General features: G+C 41.1%; 1 protein-coding gene across 1 annotated transcript in view; it reads right to left on the reverse strand.

The window, feature by feature from the left end:
* The window catches only part of ZYG11A (zyg-11 family member A, cell cycle regulator), a 60,796-nt gene extending 35,225 nt beyond the window's left edge, over nt 1–25,571 (reverse strand). The window contains exons 1-3 of the mRNA XM_059038045.1: nt 25,482–25,571; nt 14,616–14,781; nt 198–949 (exon numbers count right to left, since the gene is read on the reverse strand). Coding sequence (XP_058894028.1) covers nt 198–949; nt 14,616–14,781; nt 25,482–25,571 — 1,008 coding nt within the window. The remainder of the gene's footprint in view (nt 1–197; nt 950–14,615; nt 14,782–25,481) is intronic.
* Nucleotides 25,572–27,384: the final 1,813 nt, after the last annotated feature.

A 27,384-nucleotide genomic window follows, 5' to 3' on the forward strand; every position in this document is an offset into this window, starting at 1 on the left:
CTAGGACTGTATCTTGTTTAAGGTTATATTTTCACAACCTACCACACAGTAGCTATGCAATAATTCTTAATTAAGCTCCTTAAGAATATTTTAATCTGTCTTTGTAACCCTAACGCCTAGTACAGATTCTGATATAAAACAAAAACTTAAAAATGTTTTGAACAAATGAAACAAACTTATTTCAGTAAAGAACAAACCCTCAAGTCTTGCGTTGTGGCAAAGAATTCAGAATAACCAGCATCCGTAGCCAATAGTCCCACAAATTGCATCGCAGGCCGCTGCTGTATAAACAGTTCTACAGCTTCATCAGTGATGCAACTGCCCCCAGAAATGTCCAGTGACACAATGTTAGGCAGAATATCCTTCTGCTGTAGCAAATGAAAAGCTAGATCTGACCTGAGTTGCCTGTGATCAGAAATATCAAGGTGAAGCAGACATTTAAGTTCTCTAATGACTGCGAGAATCTGTGGTTTGGTCATGGTCAGGCATTTTAGATAGTGCATTGTGAGAGATCTGAGTCGATCCTTACAGGTAAGGAGTGCAGAGATGTTGGTGACCAGAGTGTTAGAGATATCCAAGCTTTCCAGTCTGGGTAACTGAGAAACATTAGCCAGGTCTTCACTATGAAAACAAACACTGAAAACACTTAAGATGCGAAGACCAGTGAGCTGACCAAAGAACAACAGTCTTGAATTTTCAGGGATGCTTGTTGAGTCCAACAGGAGACATCGGAGGTTTTGCTGGATCCAGCTATTGCTGCAGAGTCCACTTAGGATGTCTGGAATTGAGAGGTCATTGTGTACTGCAGTAGCATCCAGTTCAATGAGTTTGTGATGGCAGAAGGCTTTTATGAATGCAGCCTTAGATATTTTAGCTTTTTGAATATTGACCAGCTTCAGTTTCATTTGGTTGCCTCGGAAAATGCTTGCTGTTCTATCAGTCAGCTTGCCTATAAGAGAACCAGAACCAGCTTGTAATAAAAACTAAATCTCATGCCTTTTCCAGGAGGTGTTATGGCCAAAGAACTTTGACAGATGCTAATAATAACAACAATAATGACCTACATTTACTGCTTACTCTGTGCCAAGCACTGTTCTAAATCCTTTACTCAAATTATCTCATTTACTGTTTACAATAACACCATAAAAGAACTATGATTATTACCATCTTATAGCCGAGGAAACTCAAGCTTAAAGAGGTTAAGTAAGTTGCTCAAGGTCAAAATGTGTGGCAGAATCAAGAATCAAAACCAGTTTGACTCCAGAGCCCACAGTTTGAACCACAGCAACCTTGTTCACAGAAAAAAAGAACAAAATAAAAGAGGTAGGTAAATATAGGGTATACAATATGAAAACAGCACTAATGATTACTTTTTTTTTTTTTTTTTCGGTATGCGGGCCTCTCACTGTTGTGGCCTCTCCCGTTGCGGAGCACAGGCTCCGGACGCGCAGGCCTAGCGGCCATGGCTCACGCGCTTAGTTGCTCCGCGGCATGTGGGATCTTCCCTGACCAGGGCACGAACCCATGTCTCCTGCATCGGCAGGCGGATTCTCAACCACTGCGCCACCAGGGAAGCCCCTACTAATGATTACTTTTAACCAAATTAGTGCACGGACTTTGGTAAGTCACTTACCTCTCTAGGCCTCATTTTCCTCATCTGTAAAATGAGTGGGTTACACTCGATTTCATTTAGAAACGATTTACTAAGCATCTTTTATGTGTGAGATCCCATGTTAAGTAATAGGCACACAAGGTAATTAGACACCTGTGACCATAAAGAATTCAGTCTAGGAAGCATGTCAGGCAAATAAATTATTATAATAATGTATTGCATCCAATGGTGATTCATACCAGGTACTGAATTAATACAAATGAGGTTAATATCGGGGAAGGTTTTTAAGACGGAATATCAGTTTCCCAGGGTGAAGGTGAAGGGTGGAAGAACATGCCAAAGACATGGAGGCACAGAACAACAGATTTTTCAGAATGACCCTAAGCAGATCAGCGCTACTGGCCCATAGCGTACAAGGGGAAGCATGGCTGGAAATGAAAGTGCAGAGGGAGGTAAAAGGCAGATGGGGCCTGGAAACAAAGCTAGAGAACTCAGACATTTACCCTATAAACAATAATGAACAACTCAAAATTTTTAAGCAAAAAAAAAAAAAATGAATGGTCATAATTATATCTTTTAAAAGATGAATTATGTGATAATGTAAAAGAATTAGGATGGTATTTGATGGGAATGAGATGGGGCAAGAGATTATTAATGATTTTAATAATGAGAAATGAAAGTTTACACTGACAGAACACAGTAGCTGAATGGACTAGGGGAAAGGACTGAGGAAAAAAGTGTATAAGATGGGGCTCCCCTGGTGGCGCAGTGGTTGAGAGTCCGCCTGCCGATGCAGGTGACACGGGTTCGTGCCCCGGTCCGGGAGGGTCCCACATGCAGCGAAGCAGCTGGGCCCGTGAGCCACAGCCGCTGAGCCTGCGCTTCCGGAGCCTGTGCTCCGCAACAGGAGAGGCCACAGCGGTGAGAGGCCCGTGTACCGCAAAAAAAAAAAAAAGTGTATAAGATGATTCACAAGTTCCCAGTCTGAGTTGGGCTGTGCTACTAAGATAGGAAAAAGGAAACCCCAATATTCAAGGCTTTGAAAAGGAACTTATTACATTTGTTCAACAAATATCAAGTGCTCAAGGTATACAAAGTGCTATGCTACATTATGAGACTGGTGAATGAGACAGACATGGCTCCTGCCATCTTGGGGTTTATTTACATCCTAGAAGGAAAACACAGATACAAAAGAATATACTACAAGCAGAACACTACTAACATTAAAAATGTAGTAAGTGTTCTAAAGGAAACAAACAAGAATATAATATAGGGGTGGGGAAAAGGAGGAGGAGGACAAGAATCTTCTGTCTCTCGGTAAGGTATGAAGAGGTGACATTTAAGCTGAGACCAAAAGGATATGAAAAGCAAAGGCAGCTGTCATTCCAGACACGAGGAGCTAAAGACCTGATATGGGAAACAGCTTGGCTTTTTCTGTGAAATGAGAGAAAACCAGTGTGGCTGAAGCACAGTTGGTGAAAGGGATACCAGCATCTGACAGGTTAGAGACAGAGGCAAGAGTCAGACCTTGCAGGCCAAGGTAAATAATTGGCATTTTATCCTAAGTACAAGGAGAAGCCTTTAAAGAGTGGCAGAGGTGTAAAGAGATCTGATTAAGGTATAAGAGGACTGCTCTCTGTTGTGTGGCAGAGCTTGGTGAGGGGCAGAACTGGAGGTAAGGAAACCACTTGGGAGACCAGGGGAGAAGTAAGAGAAAAGTGGCAATGACAGGGGCTAGGAGGAAAAGAACGTTTGAGATATGGTGTTTTTTGGGGTTTTTTTTTTGCGGTACACGGGCCTCTCACTGTTGTGGCCTCTCCCCTTGCAGAGCACAGGCTCCGGACACGCAGGCTCAGCGGCCATGGCTCACGGGCCTAGCTGCTCCACGGCATGTGGGATCTTCCCAGACTGGGGCACGAACCCATGTCCCCTGCATCGGCAGGCAGACTCTCAACCACTGCGCCACCAGGGATGACCAAGATATGTATTTTGAAGACAGAAAATGTGTCAACAGAATCAAGGGTAGAGGGAGGAGGAATGAAAAATGACTCCTAAGTCACTGAACAACTAGGAAAATTTTGAGATGGGAGGAAATGGCAGTGTAGCAGATGCTATGATGCGACACCAGATCACATTTAGAGATAAAGGACTTACTACTTGAGCTGCTGGGAATGCCACCAACTGATAGCCCTCATCTATGGGGACTGAATCAGCTCAAAAGAACTGCTTCACCCATGGTCATACCACTTTCCCATGGAAACCCATATCCCAAGACTGTGTTGGGAGGTATAAAGATCCAGCCCTCATGCCCTAATGCAACACAGATCTGAGTAGTTATTCCAGCTTCAGGATTTCCCATAAGATCAGCCGAGGTCTTCTCAGTTCTACATATTTTAAATCTAAAAGACTGAAGCATAAACATTTGGAATTAATCAGCATAGAGACAGTATTTAAAACCATGGGAATGGATGACATGAGAATGTAAGAAGAAAAGGAACAAGGACCAAGTACCAAAAAGCATCTACATTTAAGATCAAATAGCAGAATGAGGAATAACAGCCATGATAATAACTAACAGTTTTTGAATGTTCTGACCATTTTAGATATACTAACTCCCTGAATCCTCATAAAACCCAATGAAGTATGTATTATTATTAGACATACTTTACAGATGAGATGAGGCATAAGGAACTTAAGTAACTGGCCCATGGAAATGGTGGCAAACCCAAATAGTCTGGCACCAAAGCCAGAACTCTCACCCTTTCTGTACTACCCTTCAAGGGAAGCTAGACGAGCAGACAGATAAGCAGCAGCCACTGAGGTAGAAGAAAACCAAAAGAATATGATGATTCAGCAGCCCAGAGAAGAGTTATAAGATATGTAAGAGGCATCCTGGATATGTGGTTCTGGAGCTTAGAATAAAGCCCTGCACTGGAAACTCTGGGAAATTCAAGTAGAAGTGGTAGCTAAACCAAACAAAATTACCCAGGTAGTGTACAAAGTGAGAAGGGTACCCAAGACAGAAACCTGAGGAACCTAAAACATTTAACGTATATACGGAGAAACAGAGGCATACAAACGAAATTGTGGAACAGTAACCAAGGATAAAATAAAAAAACAGAAAAACGAAGTACTCTAAACCAGGAAAGTTGAAAGTAATAAACATTAAGTCATACATACAAGAACCCCTGATGATTTAATAAATCTAGGAAGGTAACAATCATCTATGGCCATCAAAAGTGAAAACCAACCAGGCAATCAGACTTTATTAGCACCCTTAAGAAGTGTAGGGCACTACCAAACATCAAACCTGAATCTGATCAAGGCTCTACCTCTAATTTCCAATTTACAGGAATTACAAGGATCAGAGAAACATGTCAAATCACTGCAGTCAAACAATGGCAAAGTCCAGATTGTAGGACACTTTACAAAACAAATGACCAAAGAAAATAACTGAAAAATCCCAAAATACATGGAGATTAAACAAGACACTTCTAAATAACATGAGTCAAAGAAAAAATCTGAAGAGAAACTGAAAAATATTTTGAATTAAATGAAAATGAAAATGAAAACACAACTTATCAAAATCTATGGGATGGGCTTCCCTGGTGGGGCAGTGGTTGAGAGTCCGCCTGCCGATGCAGGGCACACGGGTTCGTGCCCCAGTCTGGGAAGATCCCACATGCTGCGGAGTGGCTGGGCCCGTGAGCCATGGCCGCTGGGCCTGCGTGTCCGGAGCCTGTGCTCCGCAACGGGAGAGGCCACAACAGTGAGAGGCCCACGTACCGCAAAAAAAAAAAAAAAAAATCTATGGGATGCAGCAAAGGCAGTGCTTAGAGGGAAAGTTATAGCCCTGAATGCATACATTAGAAAAGAATGATCTAAAATCAATAATCTAAGTTCCCATTTTAGGAAACTAGAAAAAGAAGAGCAAATTAAATTCAAAGTAAGCACAAGAAAAGAAATAAGAATTAGAGCAGGGGGAGTAACATCAGCAACATGGCAGAGTGAAACACTAACATGGTCTCTCCCCTTCAATCTACAACCAATAAAACATCCATCCACAATGCACATATAAACAGCTCATACAACTCAATATCAAAAAAACAACTCAATTTAAAAATGGGCAAAGACCTGAAAAGACATTTCTCCAAAGACATGCATATGCCCAACAGGCACATGAAAAGATGCTCAACATCCCTAATCACCAAGGAAATGCAAATCAAAACCACAATGAAATGTCACCTCATACCTGCCAGAATGGCTATCATCAAAAAGAATACAAGGGCTTCCCTGGTGGCACAGTGGTTGGGAGTCCACCTGCTGATGCAGGGGACGCAGGTTTGTGCCCTGGTCCAGGAGGGTCCCATGTGCCGCAGAGTGGCTGGGCCCATGGGCCATGGCCACTGGGCCTGTGTGTCCAGAGCCTGTGCTCCACAGTGAGAGGCCACGGCGGTGAGAGGCCCGCGTACCGCCAAAAAAAAAAAAAAAAAAAGAAAAAAGAAATAAAAGAAAAAAAAAAGAACACAAATAACAAATGTTGGCAAGAATGTGGAGAAAAGGGAACCCACATACACTGTTGGGTGGGAATGTAAATTGGTACAGCTACTGTGGAAAACATCATGGAGGTTTCTCAAAAAAACTGAACTACTGGGGCTTCCCTGGTGGCACAGTGGTTGAGAGTCCACCTGTCGATGCAGGGGACACGGGTTCGTGACCCAGTCCGGGAGGATCCCACATGCCACGGGGCGGCTGGGCCCGTGAGCCGTGGCCGCAGGGCCTGCAAATCTGGAGCCTGTGCTCCGCAACAGGAGAGGCCACGGTAGTGAGAGGCCCACGTACCGCAACAAAAAAAAACAAGAAAAAACTGAACTACCATATGACCAGCAATTCCACTCCTCGGTATATATCTGAAGAAAAAATGAAAACACTAATCTGAAAAAATACATACATCCCAAAGTTCACAGCAGCATTATTTACAACTACCAAGATACAGAAGCAGGGCTTCCCTGGTGGTGCAGTGGTGAAGAATCTGCCTGCCAATGCAGGGAACACAGGTTCGAGCCCTGGTCCAGGAAGATCTCACGTGCTGTGGAGCAACTAAGCCCCTACACCACAATGACTGAGCCTGCACTCTAGAGCCCACGAGCCACAACTACTGAAGCCCACGTGCCTAGAGCCTGTGCTCCACAACAAGAGAAGCCACCAAAATGGGAAGCCCATGCACTGCAACAAAGAGTAGCTCCTGCTCTATGCAACCAGAGAAAGCCCACACGCAGCAACAAACACTCAACGCAGCCAAAAATAAATAAATAAAATTTTTTAAAAAAAGATATGGAAGAAACTGAAGTGTCCATCACCAGATGAATGGATACCAGCCTTACAACAAATGTTAAAGGAACTTCTCTAGGAGGGAAACACAAGAGAAAAAGACCTACAAAAACAAACCCAAAATAATTAAGAAAATGGCAACAGGAACATACAAAGATGAATAGATAAAGAAGGTGTGTATGTGTATGTGTGTGTGTGTGTGTGTATATATATATATAAAACATTTATATTTATATATTACATTTTTATATATAATTTTTATATTTATATATAATATATTTATATAAAATGGAATACTACTCAGCCATAAAAGAAAACAAAATTTGCCCATTTGCAGCAACATGGATGGATTCAGAAAGCATGATGTTAAGTGAAATAAGTCAGACAAAGAAAGACAAATACTGTATGATATCACTTATATGTGGAACTTAAGAAAAATACAACAAACTAGTGAATATAACAGAAAAGAAGAAGACACACAGATATAGAGAACAAACTAGTGATTACCAGTGTGTGTATGTGGGCAATAATTGAGGTAGGGGACTGGGAAGTACAAACCACTGGTGTAAGAAAGGCTACAAAGATGTACTGTACAACACAGTAAATATAGCCAATATTCTGTAATAACTGTAAATGGACTATAACCTTTAAAAATTGTATACAAATTTGAAAATTAAAAAAATAAAGAGGATGAATGATGGACCAAAAAAACCCTATTATCAAAATGGCAAGAAATAAGTACTGGCAAGGATGTGGGAACTCTCATACACTGTTAGTGGGAATGTAGATTGGTCCAGTCACTATGGAAAACAGTATGGAGAGTCCCACAAAATTACAAATAGACCTGTCATATAGGGCTTCCCTGGTGGTGCAGTGGTTGAGAGTCCGCCTGCCAATGCAGGGGACATGGGTTCGTGCCCCGGTCCGGGAAGATCCCACATGCCGCGGAGCAGCTAGGCCTGTGAACCATGGCCACTGAACCTGTGCATCCAGAGCCTGTGCTCTGCAGCGGGAAAGGCCACAACAGTGAGAGGCCCGTGTACCGCAAAAAAAAAAAAAAAGAACTGCCATATAATCTAGCTATCCCACTTCTGGGTAGTTATCCAAAGAATATAAAAACATTAATTCAAAAAGATACATGCACCCCTGTGGTCACTGCAGCATTGTTTACAATAACAAAGATATGGAAACAACCTAAGTGCCCATCAACAGATGAACGGATAAAGAAGATGTGGAATATATACAATGGAATACTACTCAGCCATTTAAAAAAAAATGAAATCTTAGCATTTCTGACAACATGGATGGACCTTAACGGTATTATGCTCAGAGAAATAAGTCAGACAGAGAAAGACAAATACCGTGATTTCACTCTTATGTGGAATATAAACAAACAAAATATGAAATACTAAACCAAACAGAAAGAAACATGTAGATAGAAAAAACAGAGTAGTGTTTATCAGACAGGAAGAAGTCAGGGGAGGGAAAAATAGGTAAAGGAGATCAACTGTATGGTGACAGAGAAACTAAATTTTTGGTGGTGGGTACACCATATTTCTATACAGAAGTAGAAATATATTCTGTACATGTAAAACTGATAATGTTATAAAACAATGTTACCTCAGATCAATAAAGGCAAATCAATAAAACCATAAGCTGATTCTTTGATAAGACCAATAAAATCAGTAAGACTCTAGCCAGACTAAAATAAAGTGACAAATTACTAATATCAGAAATGAGAGAGAGGACATCACTACAGATCTCATGGACATTAAAAGGATATGATGGGCTTCCCTGGTGGTGCAGTGGTTGAGAAGCCACCTGCCAATGCAGGGGACATGGGTTCAAGCCCTGGTCTGGGAAGATCGCACATGCCGCGGAGCAGCTAAGCCTGTGCACCACAACTACTGAGCCTGCACTCTAGGGCCCACATGCCTCAACTACTGAGCCCATGTGCCACAACTACTGAGCCTGCACTCTAGAGCCCATGAGCCACAACTACTGAGCCCGCATGCCACAGTTACTGAAGCCTGCACGCTTTGAGCCCATGCTCCACAGCAAGAGAAGCCACCACCATGAGAAGCCCATGCACCGCAACAAAGACCCCATGCAGCCAAAAATAAATAAATGTATTAATATTTTTAAAAAAGAATATGAAAGGAATACTATGAACAGCTCTATGCCCACAAGTTTGATAACCTAAATTAAATGGACCAAATCCTTGAAAGGCACAATCTACCAAAACTCACACAAAAGAAATAGACAATGTGAATGGATCTATATCTATTAAAGAAATTGAATCAATAATTAATAACCTTCCAAAACAAAAAGCACCTGGATGGGTTCACTGGTGAATTCTACCAAACATTTAAGGAAGAAATTGTACCAGTTCTCTACAATTTCTTTCAGAGCATAGTAGCACAGGTGATACCTCCTAACTCATTCTTTGAGGCCAGCATTACCCTAACACCAGAACCACAGAGCACCTGGGACTTTCCTGGTGGAACAGTGTATACGACTCCACATTCCCAATGCAGGGGGCCCGGGTTCAATCCTGGTCAGGGTACTAGATCCCACACGCATGCCGCAACTAAGAGTTTGCAAGCCACAACTAAGGAGCCTGCATGACACAACTAAGGAGCCTGCATGCCACAACTAAGACCTGGTGCAACCAAATAAATAAAAAATAAAATAAAAAACAACCACAGAGCTACTATGAAAGAAAACTATAAACCAATATCTCTCATGAACACAGATGCAAAAATCCTCAACAACAACAAAAAAAACCTCAACAAAATATTAGCAAATCAAATCCAACAATGTATTTTTTCTTGGGGTGGGGGTGCTGCATTGGGTCTTCGTTGTTGCACATGGGCTTTCTCTAGTTGCAGCGAGCAGGGGTTGCTCTTCGTTGCAGTGCGCGGGCTTCTCATTGCAGTGGCTTCTCTTATTGCGGAGCACAGGCTCTAGGCATGCAGGCTTCAGTAGTTGTGGCATGCGGGCTAAGTAGTTGTGGTTCATGGGCTCTAGAGCATGGGCTCAGTAGTTGTGGCGCACAGGCTTAGTTGTTCCACGGCATGTAGGATCTTCCCAGACCAGGGCTCGATCCCGTGTCCCCTGCATTGGCAGGCAGATTCTTAACCACCGTGCCACCAGGGAACTCCCAACAATGTATTTTAAAAGTACATGTATATCCTATTTAGCATAAATAACAAAAAGGATTTAAAAACTATTTTCTATACAGAAAAACTATGAAAGATTGACAATGAAATAGAAGATTAAAACAATTATAAACCAACTAGATCTAATAATTTCTAATAATTTCTCAATAATTTTTTTTAAACTGAAATAAAACAAAGTATGTTCTCAAAGTACAGTTAAATGAATTTAAAAATAATAACAAAGAAATCTGGAAATTCAAAAGTATTTGGAAATTAAACAATATATTCCTTAAAACCCAGTGGGTCAAAGAAGAAATCAAAAGGGAAAAATTAGAAAATAATTTGAGAGGAATGAAAAATAAAGACAACATACAAAAACCTACAGGATGCAGCTGAAGCAGTGCTTGAAGGAAATTTATAGCTTTAATTGCATATATTTAAAAATGAAGCTCTCAAATCAATAACCTAAAGTTCTACCTAAGATACAGGAAAAAGAAAAGCAAACCAAACACAAAATGAGCAGGAGGAAGGAAATAATAAAAATTATAATGAGAATTAATGAAATGCAGGACAGAAAAGAAAATAAAGTTTAAAAAAAAATCAATGAAATCAAAAGCTGGTTTTTGAAAAGATCAACAAAATTGACAAAACTTAGCTCAACTGACCAAGAAAAAAAGAGAACTCAAATTTCTAGAATGAGAATTGAAAGGGACAGAACTACTGACCTTGCAGAAATAAAATGAATTGTAAAGAAATATTATGAACAGACTGTATGCTGATAAATCAGATAATTTAAATGAAATGGATAAGTTCACAGAATAACACAAACTACCAAAGCTACTGAAGAAGAAACAGACAATATGAATAGACCTATAACAAGTAAATAGATTGAATTCATCATCAAAAAACTATCCACACAAAGAGGCCAAGAGGGTTTCACTGTTGAATTCTACCAAACATTTAAAGAAGAATACATACCAATTCTTCACAAACTCCTCTAAAAAAAAGAGAGAACACCTCCCAATTCATTGAGGCCAGTTTTATCCTGATGCCAAAAATCCATATAAAGAGATCATAAGAATAGAATATTACAGACCAAAATCCTTTTAACTTATGGATGCAAAAATCTTCATCAAATTACCAGCAAACTGAATCTAGTAATATACAAAAAGATTTATACAATGTGACCAAGTGGGATTTATCCCAGAAAAGCATGGATTGATTAACATCCAAAAGCAAATTAATGTAATACACCACATTAAAAGAATAAAAAACAAAACCCACGTGAACATTTCAACAAATGCAGAAAAAGCCAACACCCTCTTCCTGATGAATACATTCAACAAACTAAAATAGAAGGGAACCTCCTCAGCCTGTTAAGGGCAATTACAAAAAACCCAAAGCTAAAATCATTCTTAATGGTAAAAGACTAGATGCTTTCCCCCTAAGATAAGGAAAAGAAAAGAGTGAATGTTTTGGGGCTTCCCTGTTGGCGCAGTGGTTGAGAGTCCGCCTGCCGATACAGGGGACACGGGTTCGTGCCCCGGTCCGGGAAGATCCCACATGCCGCAGAGCGGCTGGGCCCGTGAGCCATGGCCACTGAGACTGCGTGCCCGGAGCCTGTGCTCCGCAACGGGAGAGGCCACAACAGTGAGAGGCCCGCGTACCGCAAAAAAAAAAAAAAAAAAAAAAAAAAAAAGAGTGAATGTTTCAATACTTCAACTTTGTATTAGAGGTTTTAGCCAGGGAAGTTGGACAAGAAAGTCAAATAAAAGGCATCCAAATTGGAAAGGAAGAAGTAAAACTATTTCTATTTGCAGATCACATGATCTTGTATACAGAAAATTCTAAGAAATCCTTTATACTATTAGAACGCATAAATCAATTCAGCAAGTTTCCAGGGTATATGATTAACATAAAAAATCAATTGTAGGGACTTCCCTGGTGGTCCAGAGGTTAAGACTCTGTGCTTTCAATGCAGGGGGCATGGGTTTGATCCCTGGATGCGGAACTAAGATCCTACATGCCACATGGCATAGCCTAATAAAAATTTTTAAAATAATTTTAAAAATCAATTGTATTCCTGTACACTAAAAATGAACAATCCAAAAATGAAATTAAGAAAGCAATTGTGTAACTGCATCAAGAATAAAATAATTAGAAATAAATTTAACAAAGATGTAAACTTATACCCATAAATTAGAAAACACTGTTGAAATAAATTAAAGATCTATTTTAAATAAATAGAAAGGGCTTCCCTGGTGGCGCAGTGGTTGAGAATCTGCCTGCCGATGCAGGGGACACGGGTTCGTGCCCCGGTCCGGGAAGATCCCACATACCGCGGAGCAGCTGGGCCCGTGAGCCATGGCCGCTGAGCCTGTGCATCCGGAGCCTGTGCTCCGCAACGGGAGAGGCCACAACAGTGAGAGAGGCCCGCGTACCACAAAAAATAAATAAATAAATAAATAAATAAATAAATAAATAAATAAATAGAAAGCTCTCCCATGCTCATGTATTAAGGATTTCAGATTGTTAAAATGGTAAAACATTGGTGAAAATAACTAATGATCTAAATAAATAGAAAGACATCATATTCATGGATCAGAAGACTTAATGCTGTTAGGATGGCAATAATCCCCAAATTGATTATACATATTTGATGCAATTCCTATTCAAATCTCAGCTGGACTGTTTGTAGAAATTGACAAGTCAATTGTCAAATTCACATGGAAATATCAGGAACCCAGAATAACCAAAACAATCCTGAAAAAGGTGAACAAAGTTGGAAGACTCACACTTAACAATTTCAAAACTCACTACAAAGCAAACAGTAATCAAGCTACTTGGTACTGACATAAGGATAGACACATCGACCAATGGAATAGAATTGAGAGTACAAAAATAAACCCATACATCTATGGTCAACTGATTTTCAACAAGGATGCCAAGGCTATTCAACACAAAAAGAACAGTCTTTTTAACAAATATTGCTGGGACAACTGTATAGCCACATGCAAAATAATGAAGCTGGACCCTTACACCTCATGCCAAAAATTATTTCAAAATGGACCAAAGTACTAAACATAAGAGTGAAAGCAATGAAACTCTTAAAAGAAAATATAGGTGTAAAATCTTTAGGACTTCGCAATGGCTTTGGCAATGGATTCTTAGATATGATACCAAAAGCATAAGCAACAAAAGACTTCATCAAAATTAAAAACTTTTGTGAGTAAAAGGACACTATCAACAAAGTGAAAAGACAATCTATAGAATGGGAGAAAATAACTGCAAATCATGTTTGATGAGGGACATATCTTACAACTCAATAATTAAAGACAAATAACCTAATAAGAAATAGGCAAAAAATCTGAATAGAGCCTTCTCCAAAGAGAATAAACAAATGACCATCAAGGACATGAAAAAATGCTCAATATGATTAGTCACTAGGGAAATGCAAATCAAAATCACAATAGATGCCACTTCACATCCACCAGGATGGCTATCAGAAAGTCAGATAACAAGTTTTGGTGAGGATGTGGAGAAATTTGAACTCTTGTAACACTGCTGGTGGGAACATAAAATGGTACAGCCACTTTGGAAAAGAGTTTAGAAGCTCCTCAAAAAGTTAAACACAGAGCTACCATTTAATCTAGCAATTCCACTCATGGGTATACACCCAAAAGAAATAAAAACATATGCCCCCACACAAATGTGTACACTAATGTTTATAGTAGCATTATTTATAATAGCCAAAATGTAAAAACAACCCAATGTTCATCAACTGAGAAATGAATAAAAAGGGGTATATCAATACAGTGGAATATTATGCAGCCATAAAAATTCAGTAGTGATTGATGTTACAACATGGATGAACCTTGACAATACTATGTGGAGTGAAAGAAGCCAGACACAAGAGGCTACATGTTGAATGATTCCATTTATATTAAATGTTCAGAAAAGGCAAATCCATACAGGTAGAAAGTAGATTATGGATTGCTTAAAATTAGGGTGGGATGGATAAGGAGATTTTTTTTAAGGTGATGAAAATTGACTGTGATGATGGCTGCACAAATCTGTGAATATACTAAAAAAAAACTGAATTGTATACTTTAAATGGATGAATTATACAGTATGTGAATTTTATCTCAATAATGTGTTACCCCAAAAAATTTTTCATTAAGAAAAAACTGTAACATCACAAATTAAACATAGCTCTTTGAAAGCCCCACTACCATAGGAGGTAAAGGAAACAAATGTAAAGGTTCATATTCACAGAGAAAAGAATGGGAGATGAGACTAGAGCAACAGTAGGGCAAGCCTAGACACAAGACAATTTCCATCAAGGGATCCCAGAAAGATTCGGAGAATCAACCTCCACACAAATAAAATGGGAATAACTTCTATATTTCTCACCGGGTTGTTGTGAGGAGCAAAACAGGAATTATATGTGAAAGTGCTTTTCAAATAGTAAAGTGCTATAAAAGTATACTATAAAGGAGCCTTATCATTACCTTGCCAAGTCATGACCCCAATGAATTGATCAGCTAATTCCTGAGGGAAACTCCAATGCTCCGGAAGACAAAGTGTTCCATCAGATCTTTCAGAACACAATTTCTCCAGGTTAGCAACAAGGACATTCAGGCAGATGTTGACCAGAGAGTAGGGAGACGCCTCCTCCTAGCAAACAAACCCCCAAACAAATTTGTTAGAACACATCTATAAAAATACAACATAAAAGTGGTCATGCCATACATCAAACTACTTAATAAGGATATCTTAAGATACATTTTCGGGCTTCCCTGGTGGCGCAGTGGTTGAGAGTCCGCCTGCCGATGCAGGGCACACGGGTTCGTGCCCCAGTCTGGGAAGATCCCACATGCTGCGGAGTGGCTGGGCCCGTGAGCCATGGCCGCTGAGCCTGTGCTCCACAACGGGAGAGGCCACAACAGTGAGAGGAACACATACCGAAGAAAAAAAAAAAAAGATACATTTTCCTCACTCTAATGATTTATATGTAAATTAAGTTCTCTCAACCCTTCACTTATCTCCTGTTCTGTGCCAGCCACTGAAAATACAGGGATGAGTAAGATATAGTTCTAATCCTTTTGGAGCTAACAGTTTAGTGTGGAATAAATCTGACAATTTCATACAACATAAGGGACTAATCAAACAAAAATCACATGGTCATTCATTCAATAAATATTTATTGAATGATTACTACATGCCAGAGGATAAGAAGGCCTGCCTATTCCCACCCTCATAAGTGTTCACACTGTAAAAGGTTGCTATACCCAGGAGGCTGTAGAAGAATTAGAACTGACAGATGTAAGACATCTTCTCTAAGAGACTGGCATTTGTTCATTCTACAAATATTTGAGGGACTTCCTGGTGGTCCAGTGGCTAGGACTCCGTGCTCCCAATGCAGGGGCCCTGGGTTCAATCCCTGGTCAGGGAACTAGATCCCACATGCCTCAACTAAGAGTTCGCATGTTGCAACTACAGATCCCACATGCCACAACCATGACCCAGTGCAGCCAAATAAATAAATAAATAAATAATTTTAAAATATATATATTTTGGGCTTCCCTGGTGGCGCAGTGGTTGAGAGTCTGCCTGCCAATGCAGGGGACGCACGTTCGTGCCCCGGTCTGGGAAGATCCCACATGTCACAGAGCGGCTGGGCCCGTGAGCCATGGCCGCTGAGCCTGAGCGTCTGGAGCCTGTGCTCCGCAGCGGGAGAGGCCACAACAGTGAGAGGTCCACGTACCAAAAAAAAAATAAATAAATATATATATATATATTTGAAAGGTATGGCACTCAGACATGAAGAGAGAGTGATTAGCCAGAGATTGCATTTTTGTCAAAGGTTTCAACATGCAATACATTTCACTGACCTCCACCTCACTTTTAACTGATTAAATTCCCTCCATAGTCCGAAGTATAAATTACTCCTTTACAAATATCCTCAACTCCTTGTTCCCTCTCCTCCATTACACTCTAAGACATTCTCCTGGAAGAACTTCACTATTCACCTTTTTTATGGGAACACACAGCAGCTAATCATCTATGAAGAGGGGAAGAGGGGACTTCCCTGGTGGTCCAGTGGTAAAGAATCCACCTTACAATGCAGGAGACCTGGGTTTGATCCCTGGTCAGGGAACTAAGATCCCACATGCCACAGGGCAATTAAGCCCATGCGCCACAACTACTGAGCTCACGCACCTCAACTAGAGCCCACATATCCCAAACGACAGAGCTCACGTGCCCCAAACTACAGAGCCCACGCACCCTGGAGCCTGCAGGCCACAACTAGATAGAAGCCCGTGCACCATAATGAAAGATCCTACATGCCTCAACGAAGACCCTGTGTGCCACAACTAAGACTCAACACAGCCAAAAATAAATAAATAAGTATTTTTTTAAAAAAGAAGAGGGGAAGAGTCACACAACATAGTATGTCATGGAAAATTCATAAACATTAACTTCAAATAAGCCCTCAGTAGCTGGAAATCCTTCAAGGACTCTTTAGACAGGGCACTTTCTCACCATCAGGCAAGAATTATTTCATGCCTTCTACTTGTTCCTCAAACCCATTTCATGCTGGTAACAGAATCTGACTCACTTCAGTGAGAAAAATGAAGCCACCTCACCATCAAATTTAGTTCGGAACTGCATGCATCTCTTCCTTGGTCTCCTCTTATATGGAAAACATGTACCTCCTTGCAAAGACCAACACTTCCATGTGTACTGGCTGGATTTCATCCCTCCTGCCTTGGCCCCTCCTATTATTTTTTCATTCATGCACATCTTCAAACTCTCCTTCTCAAATGGTTCTTTTTTTTTTTGGCCAGGCCACACAGCTTGCACAATCTTAGTTCCCTGAGCAGGGACTGAACCTGAGCCCAGGCAGTGAAAGCACCAAGTCTTAACCCCTGGACCACCTGGGAATTCCCATCAAATGGATCACCCTTTTTAAAAAAATAAATAAATAAATAAATTTATTTATTTATTTTTGGCTATGTTGGGTCTTCATTGCTGTGGTGGGCTTTCTCTAGTTGCGGTGAGTGGGGGTTTCTCTTTGTTGCAGTGTGCGGGCTTCTCACCGCAGTGGTTTCTCTTGTTGCAGAGCATGTGGGCTTCAGCAGTTGTGGCACATGGGCTCAGCAGTTGTGGCTTGTGGGTTCTAGAGTTCAGGCTCAGTAGTTGTGGTACACGGGCTTAGTTTCTCTGCAGCATGTGGGATCTGCCCAGACCAGGGCTCGAACCTGTGTCCCCTGCATTGGCAAGCGGATTCTTAACCACTGCGCCACCAGGGAAGCCCCTGGATCACTCTTAACATGCAATTTATGCTCTATTATTTGCCTTAAAAACAAAAGCCTTCTGTTGACCCCCACATCCTCTTCAACCACATTTCTTCAGTAAGTTTACCCTGCATGCTGTAATCACTATCCTGTTATTTTTGTTTTTCTTTTAACTGCGGTATAATTTACATATAGCAAAAAAATTACTTTTTGGTGTAGTTAGTTCAACCAGTTTTGACTGATGCATACAGTCGTGTACTACCACCATAATAAAGATATAGAACAGTTCCATGACCCCAAAATTCTCTAGTGTCCCTTTGCAGACAAAGCCTCCCACCAACCCCAAGCAACCACTTATCTTCGTTCTGTCCCCAGCGTTCTGCCTTCTCCAAAATGTCATATAAATAGAATCATTAAGTAATTGGGCCTTTTGAATCTGACATCTTTCATTTTGTATAATGCATTTAACACAGATTCATCTATGTTGCTGCATGTTTTTGTAATTTGTTCCTTTTTATTGCTGAGAAGCATTCCACAGCAATGAATATACCACAATTTTTTTATTCACCAATTGAAGGGCATTTGGATTACTTGAAGTTTTTGACAATTTTGAATAAAGCTGCTATAACTATTCACAAAGTTTTGTGGGAACATAGTTTTCATTTTTCTTGGGTAGTTACCTAATAATGGGATTCCTGGGTCTCTGGAATTCAACACTTCCTACATGTTAAGCATGTATTTAACTTTACATAAGAAAGTGCTAACCTGTTCTTACAATATGGCTGTACTATTCTGCATTCCCAAAAGAACATATCAGAGTTTCAACTGCTCCAAATCCTCGCCATGTCAGAATTCATGTCAGAAAGGAGCCAAGGAAGAAAAAAATTCCCTGAAACAGTCTCAGCAGATTTTTACTTGGGTCTCATACCCAGAATTGGTTCATATGCCCATGTGAAAATGGAAATTATGCTTCCTGTGGGTAATTTCTCTAGATCTATCTTCCAGGTTACTATTTCTTTATTCTGTGGCATTGAGTTCTTCATTGTCGAATTGTATATTGTTCTTTTTTCATTTTTATTTCATCTTTTATTTCTTTAATAAATTTTAAATACACTTATTTTATACTGTTTCAATAATACCATTTTCTGAAGTCCCTGGTAATCTAATTGTTAGTTATTGATTTTGTTGATTTTTTTTAAGTTTATTTTTTAATGTGGACCATTTTTAAAGTCTTTATTAAGTTTGTTACAATATTGCTTCTGCTTTACATTTTGGTTTTTTGGCTGTGAGTCATGTGGGATCTTAGCTCCCTGGCCAGGGACTGAACCTGCACCCCCTGCACTGGAAGGCGAAGTCTTAACCACTGTACCACCAGGAAAGTCCCTCTGTTGATTCTTAATCATAGAGGTTCATGTTTTATAATTTAGGATTGTGAGCTAATTTTTTTTTTCTTTAGGCCGCGCAGCACGGCATACAGGATCTTAGTTCCCCAACCAGGGATTGAACCCGTGCCCCCTGCATTGGGAGTGCAGTCTTAACCACTGGACTGCCAGGGAAGTCCATGAGCTAATTTTTAGTGAGAGTTTACTGTAGACTCCTGTGAAGCCTGGGTAGAAGATATGGCACATCAGAGAGATTATGCTAAATGCTACTTACTTAGGGGCATCATCAGGGGCCATTTTGATAATTTCTCAGCTACACATTTCCTGAACCAAGCTAGAAATATCAGTTAAAACCCTTAGTCTGTATAAGGACAGACCTGTGATAGCAAATTTTTTTTTTATAAATTGCAGGAATTTATAGAGTTTGAAATTACACACCAAAGTTTTCTTTTTTAAAAAAAAAATTTTATTTATTTATTTATGGTTGTGTTGGGTCTTCGTTTCTGTGCGAGGGCTTTCTCTAGTTGTCGCAAATGGGGGCCACTCTTCATCGTGGTACACGGGCCTCTCACTATCGCGGCCTCTCCTGTTGCGGAGCACAGGCTCCAGACGCGCAGGTTCAGTAATTGTGGCTCACGGGCCCAGGTGCTCCGCGGCATGTGGGATCTTCCCAGACCAGGGCTCGAACCCGTGTCCGCTGCATTGGCAGGCAGATTCTCAACCACTGTGCCACCAGGGAAGCCCCAATAGCAAATTTTTAGGACATATTTTTCTCACTCAAAATCCAAGCCAAAACTGACAAGCTTCCCTGTTTCCCTTTCCCATAAGCAGATTTTTTTAGACCTACCATTTCACTGAAGTATGACCAGCCTTTGTTGGCCCATGTTTACATATACATATATATATATGTATATATTACAGTTCACAGTCTCCATTCAAACTTCCTGCCGGCTCTTGGCAAAGGTCTAGTCTCTAATCTTTGGTTATTTTAGGGCCTGCTTACAGTGGTGATTTCCAGCTTCTTTGAATTGGGTGGGGATCCTGGGGATTTTCCGTACTTTGCATTTGAAAGTGTTTGTTACATTTTATCCAGAATATTTCCTTTTCAGACTTTATGACATTATTTGCCATATTATTGGACATGGCAGCCGCATTTTAAAAATACAGTAAAGGGGACTTTCCTGGTGGCGCAGTGGTTAAGACTCCGTGCTCCCAATGCAGGAGGCCCGAGTTCAATCCCTGTCAGGGAACTATATCCCACATGCATGCTGCAACTAAGAGTTCACATGCCACAACTAAGGAGCCCATGTGCTGCAACTAAAGACCCAGCAAAACCAAATAAATAAATAAATATATTTTTTAAATACAGTAAAGAATAAATCCATATAAAAGATGCTTAGAACATATGTAAAATATTTAAATAATATAATAAAATATAAAACAATATATTTTTAGATATGGGGATATATGTATATGTATAGCTGATTCACTTTGTTATAAAGCAGAAACTAACACACTATTGTAAAGCAATTATACTCCAATAGAGGTTAAAAATAAATAAACAAATTTAAAAAAATAAATAGAACTTGAACATAATAAAAAATATATATATAAATATTTTTAAAACATTCTTGTATTCACCACACAGCTTAAATAGAATATACCAAATTTTTGACGTTCCTTACACACCCTTCCCTGATGCTACTTCTCATCCATTCACCAAGAGGTAATCATTATCCTGAATACTGTTTAGTTCTGCATGTTTTTGAACTTTATATAAATAGAATTATACTACAGTATTCTGTTACTTGTTGTTGTTTTATAAATCAGTAGCATGTTTTAGAGATCGATTTCCCACCAAGACCACTAATGACTAATGACTCTGCCTCTATAATATCTAACTACTGATTACATGATTCTAAATGTTATCTATAAATCCAGTGAATTCTAGATTACTACCTCCAGGTCAGATCTCTCTTTAAGCCACAGTGTTCTCCTTGACATATCTCCTTAACTGTGTCACAAATACTTCAAACTCACCATGCATGAAACTGAACTTCCCCAGTCTTTCCCTACTCAGTAAACAGCATCACATCTATTCAGCTGCTTAATCTTTACTGACATTTCCTTATCCTTAATCAACATCCCACACAAGACAGACATCCAATAAATTAGCAAATCCTGTTGGTTCTACTTGTGCCAGACATCTTCCATTTGCTACCTACCTCAGACCCATTCCTTAATCTTCTCTACCTCTACTCTGAGGTGACGTGTGGAATCACTACAGATAATTTCCCCAGCTCTTTCTCTTTTAAAGTACCCTGGGCTGGCTATGTCTCCCTCATTACTCCTCTAAAATCAGTCCTCTCTCCTTGCTACTGACTAAATGTTTGCATTCTTCCAAAGTTCATTTTTAAAAAATATTTATTTATTTATTTGGCTGCACCAGGTCTTACTTATGGCACGCAGGATCTCCATTGCCGCCTGCAAGATCTTCATTACAGCATGCGGGATCTTTAGTTCCGCATGTGAGATCTTCAGTTGAGGCCAGTGGGATCTTCACTTGTGGCATGCAGGCTCTTAGTTGCAGCATGTGGGATCTAGTTCCCTGACCAGGAATTGAACCCAGGCCTCCCACATTGGAAGCGTGGATTCTTAATCACTGCACCACCAGGAAAGTCCCCCCAAAATTCTTAAGTTGAAATCTAACCTCTAATTTGATGATGTTTGGAGGGAGGAACCTCAGGAAGTCATTAGGTTACGAGGGTGAAGTCCTCACTGAATGGAATTCGTGCCCCTATAAGAGAGGCCCCAGAGAGTTCCCTTGTCCCTTCTGCCATGTGAGAACACAGCAAAAAGATGTATATGAACCAGGAATTGGGCTCTCACCAGACACCAAATCCCCTAGCACCTTGATCTTGGACTTCCTAGCTTCCAGAACAGTGAGAAATAAATTTATGTTGTTTATAAGTCACCCAGTCTACAGTATTTTAGTTACAGCGGCCCAAATTAACTAAGATATTCCTTCTGAGAGGTCCTTTGGGTCTAGGGGTGGCAATAGCTACTGTTACTGGACATTGAGTAGTATATTATTGCGGTTTTCCATACCTCTCCCTTATCTTTGGAAGTAGTCCCTTAATTAAACTCTCATTAAATTATCCCTATTTTGAGTGTGTCATCTATTTCCTGCTGTGAGTATGACTGTTAAACCTCCCAAATAAATTTCTAGTTCATCCCCTTCTTTCTAGCTCCACTAATTTCTAATCCAAGTCACAACCATATCTTTCCTAGAATACTAAAAAGCTCCAAATTAGTTTCTCTACTTTCACTCTTAATCCTTTTCCAATCCATCTCTACCCAGAGTTTAGACTCATCATTTCTAAAATATAAACAGTACTATATAACTCTCCTAATGAACATGTTTTAATGGGTTCAAGGTAAAAAACCAAAACAAACAAAAAGCTGCATTTTATATACAACAGACAATTAATTGGAAAATTAAATTTTAAAAATTTACAATAGCATTTTTGTTTTGTTTTGATTTGATTTTTGGCTACACCATGTGGCATGCGAGATCTTAGTTCCCCGACCACGGATCAAACCCGTGCCCCCTGCACTTGGGAGCGCAGAGTCTTAACCACTGGACTGCCAGGGAAGTCCCTATAATAGCACTTTAAAAACCTCAGGGAGGACTTTCCTGGCGATCCAGTGGCAAAGAATCGCCTTCCAATGCAGGGGACCAGGGTTCGATACCTGGTCAGGGAACTAGGATCCCACCTGCCAAGGGGCAACTAAGCCTGCATGCCACAACTACTAAACTCGAGCGTCTCAACAAGAGAGCCTGTGTGCCCCATACTACAGAGCCCACGTGCCCTGGAGCCTTCGTGCCACAACTAGAGAGAGAAAACCTGCATGCCACAACTGGAGAGAAGCCCATGCACCACAATGAAAGATCCCGCACGACTCAATGAAGATCGTGTGTGCCGCAACTAAGACCCAATGCAGCCAAAAATAAATAAATAATAAATCTTTTTAAAAATTAATGAACAAAAATTTAAAAATTAAAACCTCAGGGAATTCCCTGGCAGTCCAGTGATTAGGAACATGTACTTCCACTTCTGGGAGCACAAATACAATCCCTGATCAGGGAACTTAGGGCCCGCATGCCACAAGGCATGGCCCCCCCTAAAAAAAAAAAATCTGTTTTAAAAACCTCACATATAGGCCTGACTCAGGAAGACAACAAAAATCTAAACACAATAGTATCCATAAAGTTTAGCTTACAATAAAATATGGTAAGAATCAGGAGAGAAAATAAAATTAGTCAACAGAAACAGACCCAGGGAATTCCCTGGAGGTCCAGTGGTTAGGACTCCATGCTTTCACTTTCACTGCCTAGGGTACAGGTTCAATCCCTGGTCAGGGAACTGAGATCCCACAAGCTGCACAATGCCAGGAAGGGAGGGAGGGAGGGAGGAAGGAACCCAGAAATAACATAATTAGCAGACAAGAACTTTAAAACAGATATTATAATTCATGGATATAGAGAATATAAATATAATGAGGGAATAAATATGCAATCTCAACAGAGAACTGCAAGATCTGAAAAAGACCCAAATGGAACTTTCAGAGTTGAAAAATACATTATTTAATGTAAACAGTACATTAGATGATATTATCAACAGATTAGATACTACAAAATTAAAGATAAGTGAAGTTGAAGGTAGTGCAATAGAAACTATCTAAACTGAAACAGAAAAAGTCTGGGGAAAAAAAAGTGGAGAAGCATAGAACCCCAAGGGACAATCTTAAGCAGTTTAATACAAATGTACAATTGAAACTCCAGAAGAGACGAGTTATTGGGGAAGAAAAAATATTTTAAGAAATAATGGTCAAGGTGGACAATGTCCTACACTTGGAATCTATGAAATTATTTTACAGTTTAATATTTATTGAATTACACAGTTAATTCACCAGGTACAAAGAACAACAAACTTAATAGCTTTCTTTTTTAAAAAGTCAAAAAATTGGGCTTCCCTGGTGGCGCAGTGGTTGAGAATCCGCCTGCCGATGCAGGGGACACGGGTTCGTGCCCCGGTCTGGGAAGATCCCACATGCCGCGGAGCGGCTGGGCCCGTGAGCCATGGCCGCTGAGCCATGCCCGCTGAGCCTGCACGTCCAGAGCCTGTGCTCCGCAACGAGAGAGGCCACAACAGTGAGAGGCCCGCGTACCGCAAAACAAAACAAACAAATATATATATATATATATATATATATACCCCCAAATTATAAACTTTTAAAAAATATTTACAGTACTATCAAAAACAGGGATAAATTTAACAAAATATGTAAAAGACCTTTACACCAAAAACTACAAAACACTGCTAAATAAAATTAAAAATAGCATAGAGAAATATATCTAAAGGAAAAGTATTCATGAATTGTACAACTTTTTAAATTAATTAAAAATAAAATCTTAACCAAAAAAACGAGTGTACACAGTACAGTATGGAACCAGACAGAAAAATGGATTAGTCTGTTCACTTTTCTAAAGAAAACCTTGTTTTTCAATTCCAGTCGGCGCCAACAAAAAATGTGCTTGACACGCTGTGCTAGTACATACATTAAAAACGCAGTTTTCCATTAGCTACAAATAAATTTACAAATTATTTAGGCAGCTTTTAAAAGTGAGTCCAAAAGGGTCTACAGGAATACAGGCTAGATCAACACGACGCCAACACGGCGTCAGCGTGTAAAGTACACCCTCAATCAGGATATTTCCTCCCTCCCCCCATACTAATTGTGGGTTGAGCGTTCATTAGCTTTCGAGTTCTAAGAGCCGTAGCCCTTGGGATGTTGTAGAACATGGAGTCTGACATCAGAACAACTGATGTCAAGCTCCAGATCATGAGCAAGTCAAGGAAGGGTTCTCAATTTCCCTATACACCAGTAAAATGCCTACAAAAAAATCCAAGACTACTCTAGAAATGCAATACCTGGCACACAGTAGGCGCCAAATACAAACTCTTTGGGTTTGCATTTTGCTCAGTTTAGTCTAACAGGCATTCCGAGGGAAAAGAGGGGGAAACAAACACGTGGAATTTAAGGAATTTCAGTCTTCGGGGTTCCAGTTCCCCCCACCGGGCTCAGAAGGTCTTCCGGTTAACGATTCCGGGACCAACAGGTCACAGCCCCTGGGAAGCAACAGATCCCCAACACACGCGGGGGAACGGTTGAGGTTTGAGGCATTTGGGTGCATCATGACAAAAAGCGCCACAGTCTACAACGGGCCAAGTCTAAAGCCATGCCCAGCACTTACGTCTAAATTTACACCACCCTGCAAAATAGCTGCCGCCCTCGCAGGCACAGGTGAGCATCAGAGACCTGAGCAGGGGACTCGCCCAGGGTCACGCGAGAGGCGGGACTCATCCCGCCGCTCCTCCTCTCAGTGCGCAGGGTCTGCTCGCTCGCCTCCAAGGCTGGGACGCCTTGGGCGGAAAACTCCTCTCCGGCATGCACTTCCCATAAAAGACAGAAGCCTGGCAGGGACTCAGCCTCTTCAGACTTTACCCCCGCGTCGGTCAAACGAGCCAATAAGTGCCTCAGCACAGTCTCCGACCACTCGCCATGCTTGCCTGGAGCCTGGCGTCCCGCCTAGGCTCGCGTTCTCCCCCTCCCTCTCCCCCGTGCTCACCTGCACCACGCCGCAGCCCAGGACGTCCTTCTGAGCGTCCGGAGAGACAGTGGTCCGGGACGAGAGGCCTGGGTGCAAGAAGTGAACCATGGCGACCCTCGCCAGCTAGGCGTCGAGGAGAGAGAGGCCGTCGAGCGGGGCCCAGATCCCGCGAGAGGTGGTCTCGACCGGCACCGGAAAGCAGCTGAACAACCCCCGCTCCGCGGGCAGGCACTCAACGTCCTTGAGGAAGGTTTGGGATTTTGAAACGCTTGGCGTGGCGACGCGCACTCGCCCGCCGCAGACCCCGCCCCCAGGACGGCCTTCCCCACCCACACCGGGGCCGACCACCACTCCACACCTTGAGGGCCCAACCGCCCTCCTTCCGCCTTCTTGACGCCTCAGAGACCAACCTTAGGCGGGCGGAACCACTCACCCAACTCCTACACACCCCTCTGAGACCATCACCCTCCAACCGACACCATAGGGCTAGGTACCACATTCCTGTCGCCGGTCAAAGGCATGGCCACCGACCAGCTCTGTGGAGTTGGGAAATAGAATATGGTGAGCCCTCCGTGTCCCCAGGGACATTGGTTTCAGGATCCACCATACGCAAATCCTCTGAAACTTAAGTACCTTATATAAAATGGTGTAGCATTTGCATATAACCTAGGCATCTCGTCCCCTATACTTCAAATCACCTCTAGAGTGCTTATACTAATACAATGTAAATGTTGTGTAAATAGCTACTGGTACTGGCAAATTCAACTTTTGCTTTTTGAAATTTTATGGAATTTTTTTTCTGAACATCTTCCATGGAGGTTGAATCCAGGAATGGAGAGCCCGTGGATAAGGAGGGCTGATTGTATACATTTTTTAAAAATTATTTATTTATTTATGGCTGCGTTGGGTCCTTGTTGCTGGGCACAGGCTTTCTCTAGTTGCGGCGAGTGGGGGCCACTCTTCGTTGCGGTGGCTTCTCTGGTTGCGGAGCACGGGCTCTAGGGCATGCAGGCTTCAGTAGTTGTGGCTTACAGGCTCTAGAGCACAGTCTCAGTAGTTGTGGTGCACAGGTGTAGTTGCTCGTACCGCGGTACGAGGTATCCTCCCAGTCCAGGGATCGAACCTGTGTCCCCTGCATTGGCAGCGCAGGTGGATTCTTAACCACTGCACCACCAGGGAAGCCCCTACATTTTCAAATATATTTTTTAAAGTCCTTTCTCCTACAAATCTGGCAACAGCACCTCTCTTATATCAGACCTCTGTTTCAAGTTCTACTGACATTGGATGAATCAAATATCAAAACCACTTCTGATCTAGTAAGTACACGAACTGAACTGCTCAGCTTTCTTGTGACCTAAAAAGTATGGAGAAGACCCTTGTAACCTGCTCCAAGAAAGAAACCCTGAGAGAGAGCAGTGAATTAGTACAATTTAGCTAATTTAAGAGAAAATATGTCTTGGAAAAGGATAGTTATTAAGAGTAGGAGGCTTGGATTTGAATGCTGCTTTGGAATGCCTGCTCAGCCACCTACTAACTTGTGAACCTTGGACAAGGTTTTTAATTTCTCTGAAGCTCAACTTCCCCATCAGTAAAATGGGATGAGAATGCCTTATCTCACAGGGTTAATATAAGGATTAAATAAGATAATGTATGTAGGGAGTTCCCTGGTTAGGATTCCAAGCTTTCACTGCCATGGTCCAGGTTCAATCTCTGATAGGGGAACTGAGATCCCTCAACTGCACGGCAAAAAAAGAAAACTAGAAAAAAAAAAAAGATTATGTAAAACACATGAAAATGAGTAATGGAACAAGTCCTTGATAAGTGGATTCAAATGTTAAAAGTTATTTTTCAAGTTCAAATAACTGCAAAATGCTTTCCTTTCACATATATTCTTTTATTTAATCTTCATACAAATAGAAAT

This window comes from Kogia breviceps, chromosome 1 (genome assembly GCF_026419965.1).
Source record: "Kogia breviceps isolate mKogBre1 chromosome 1, mKogBre1 haplotype 1, whole genome shotgun sequence".
NCBI lineage: Eukaryota > Metazoa > Chordata > Mammalia > Artiodactyla > Physeteridae > Kogia > Kogia breviceps.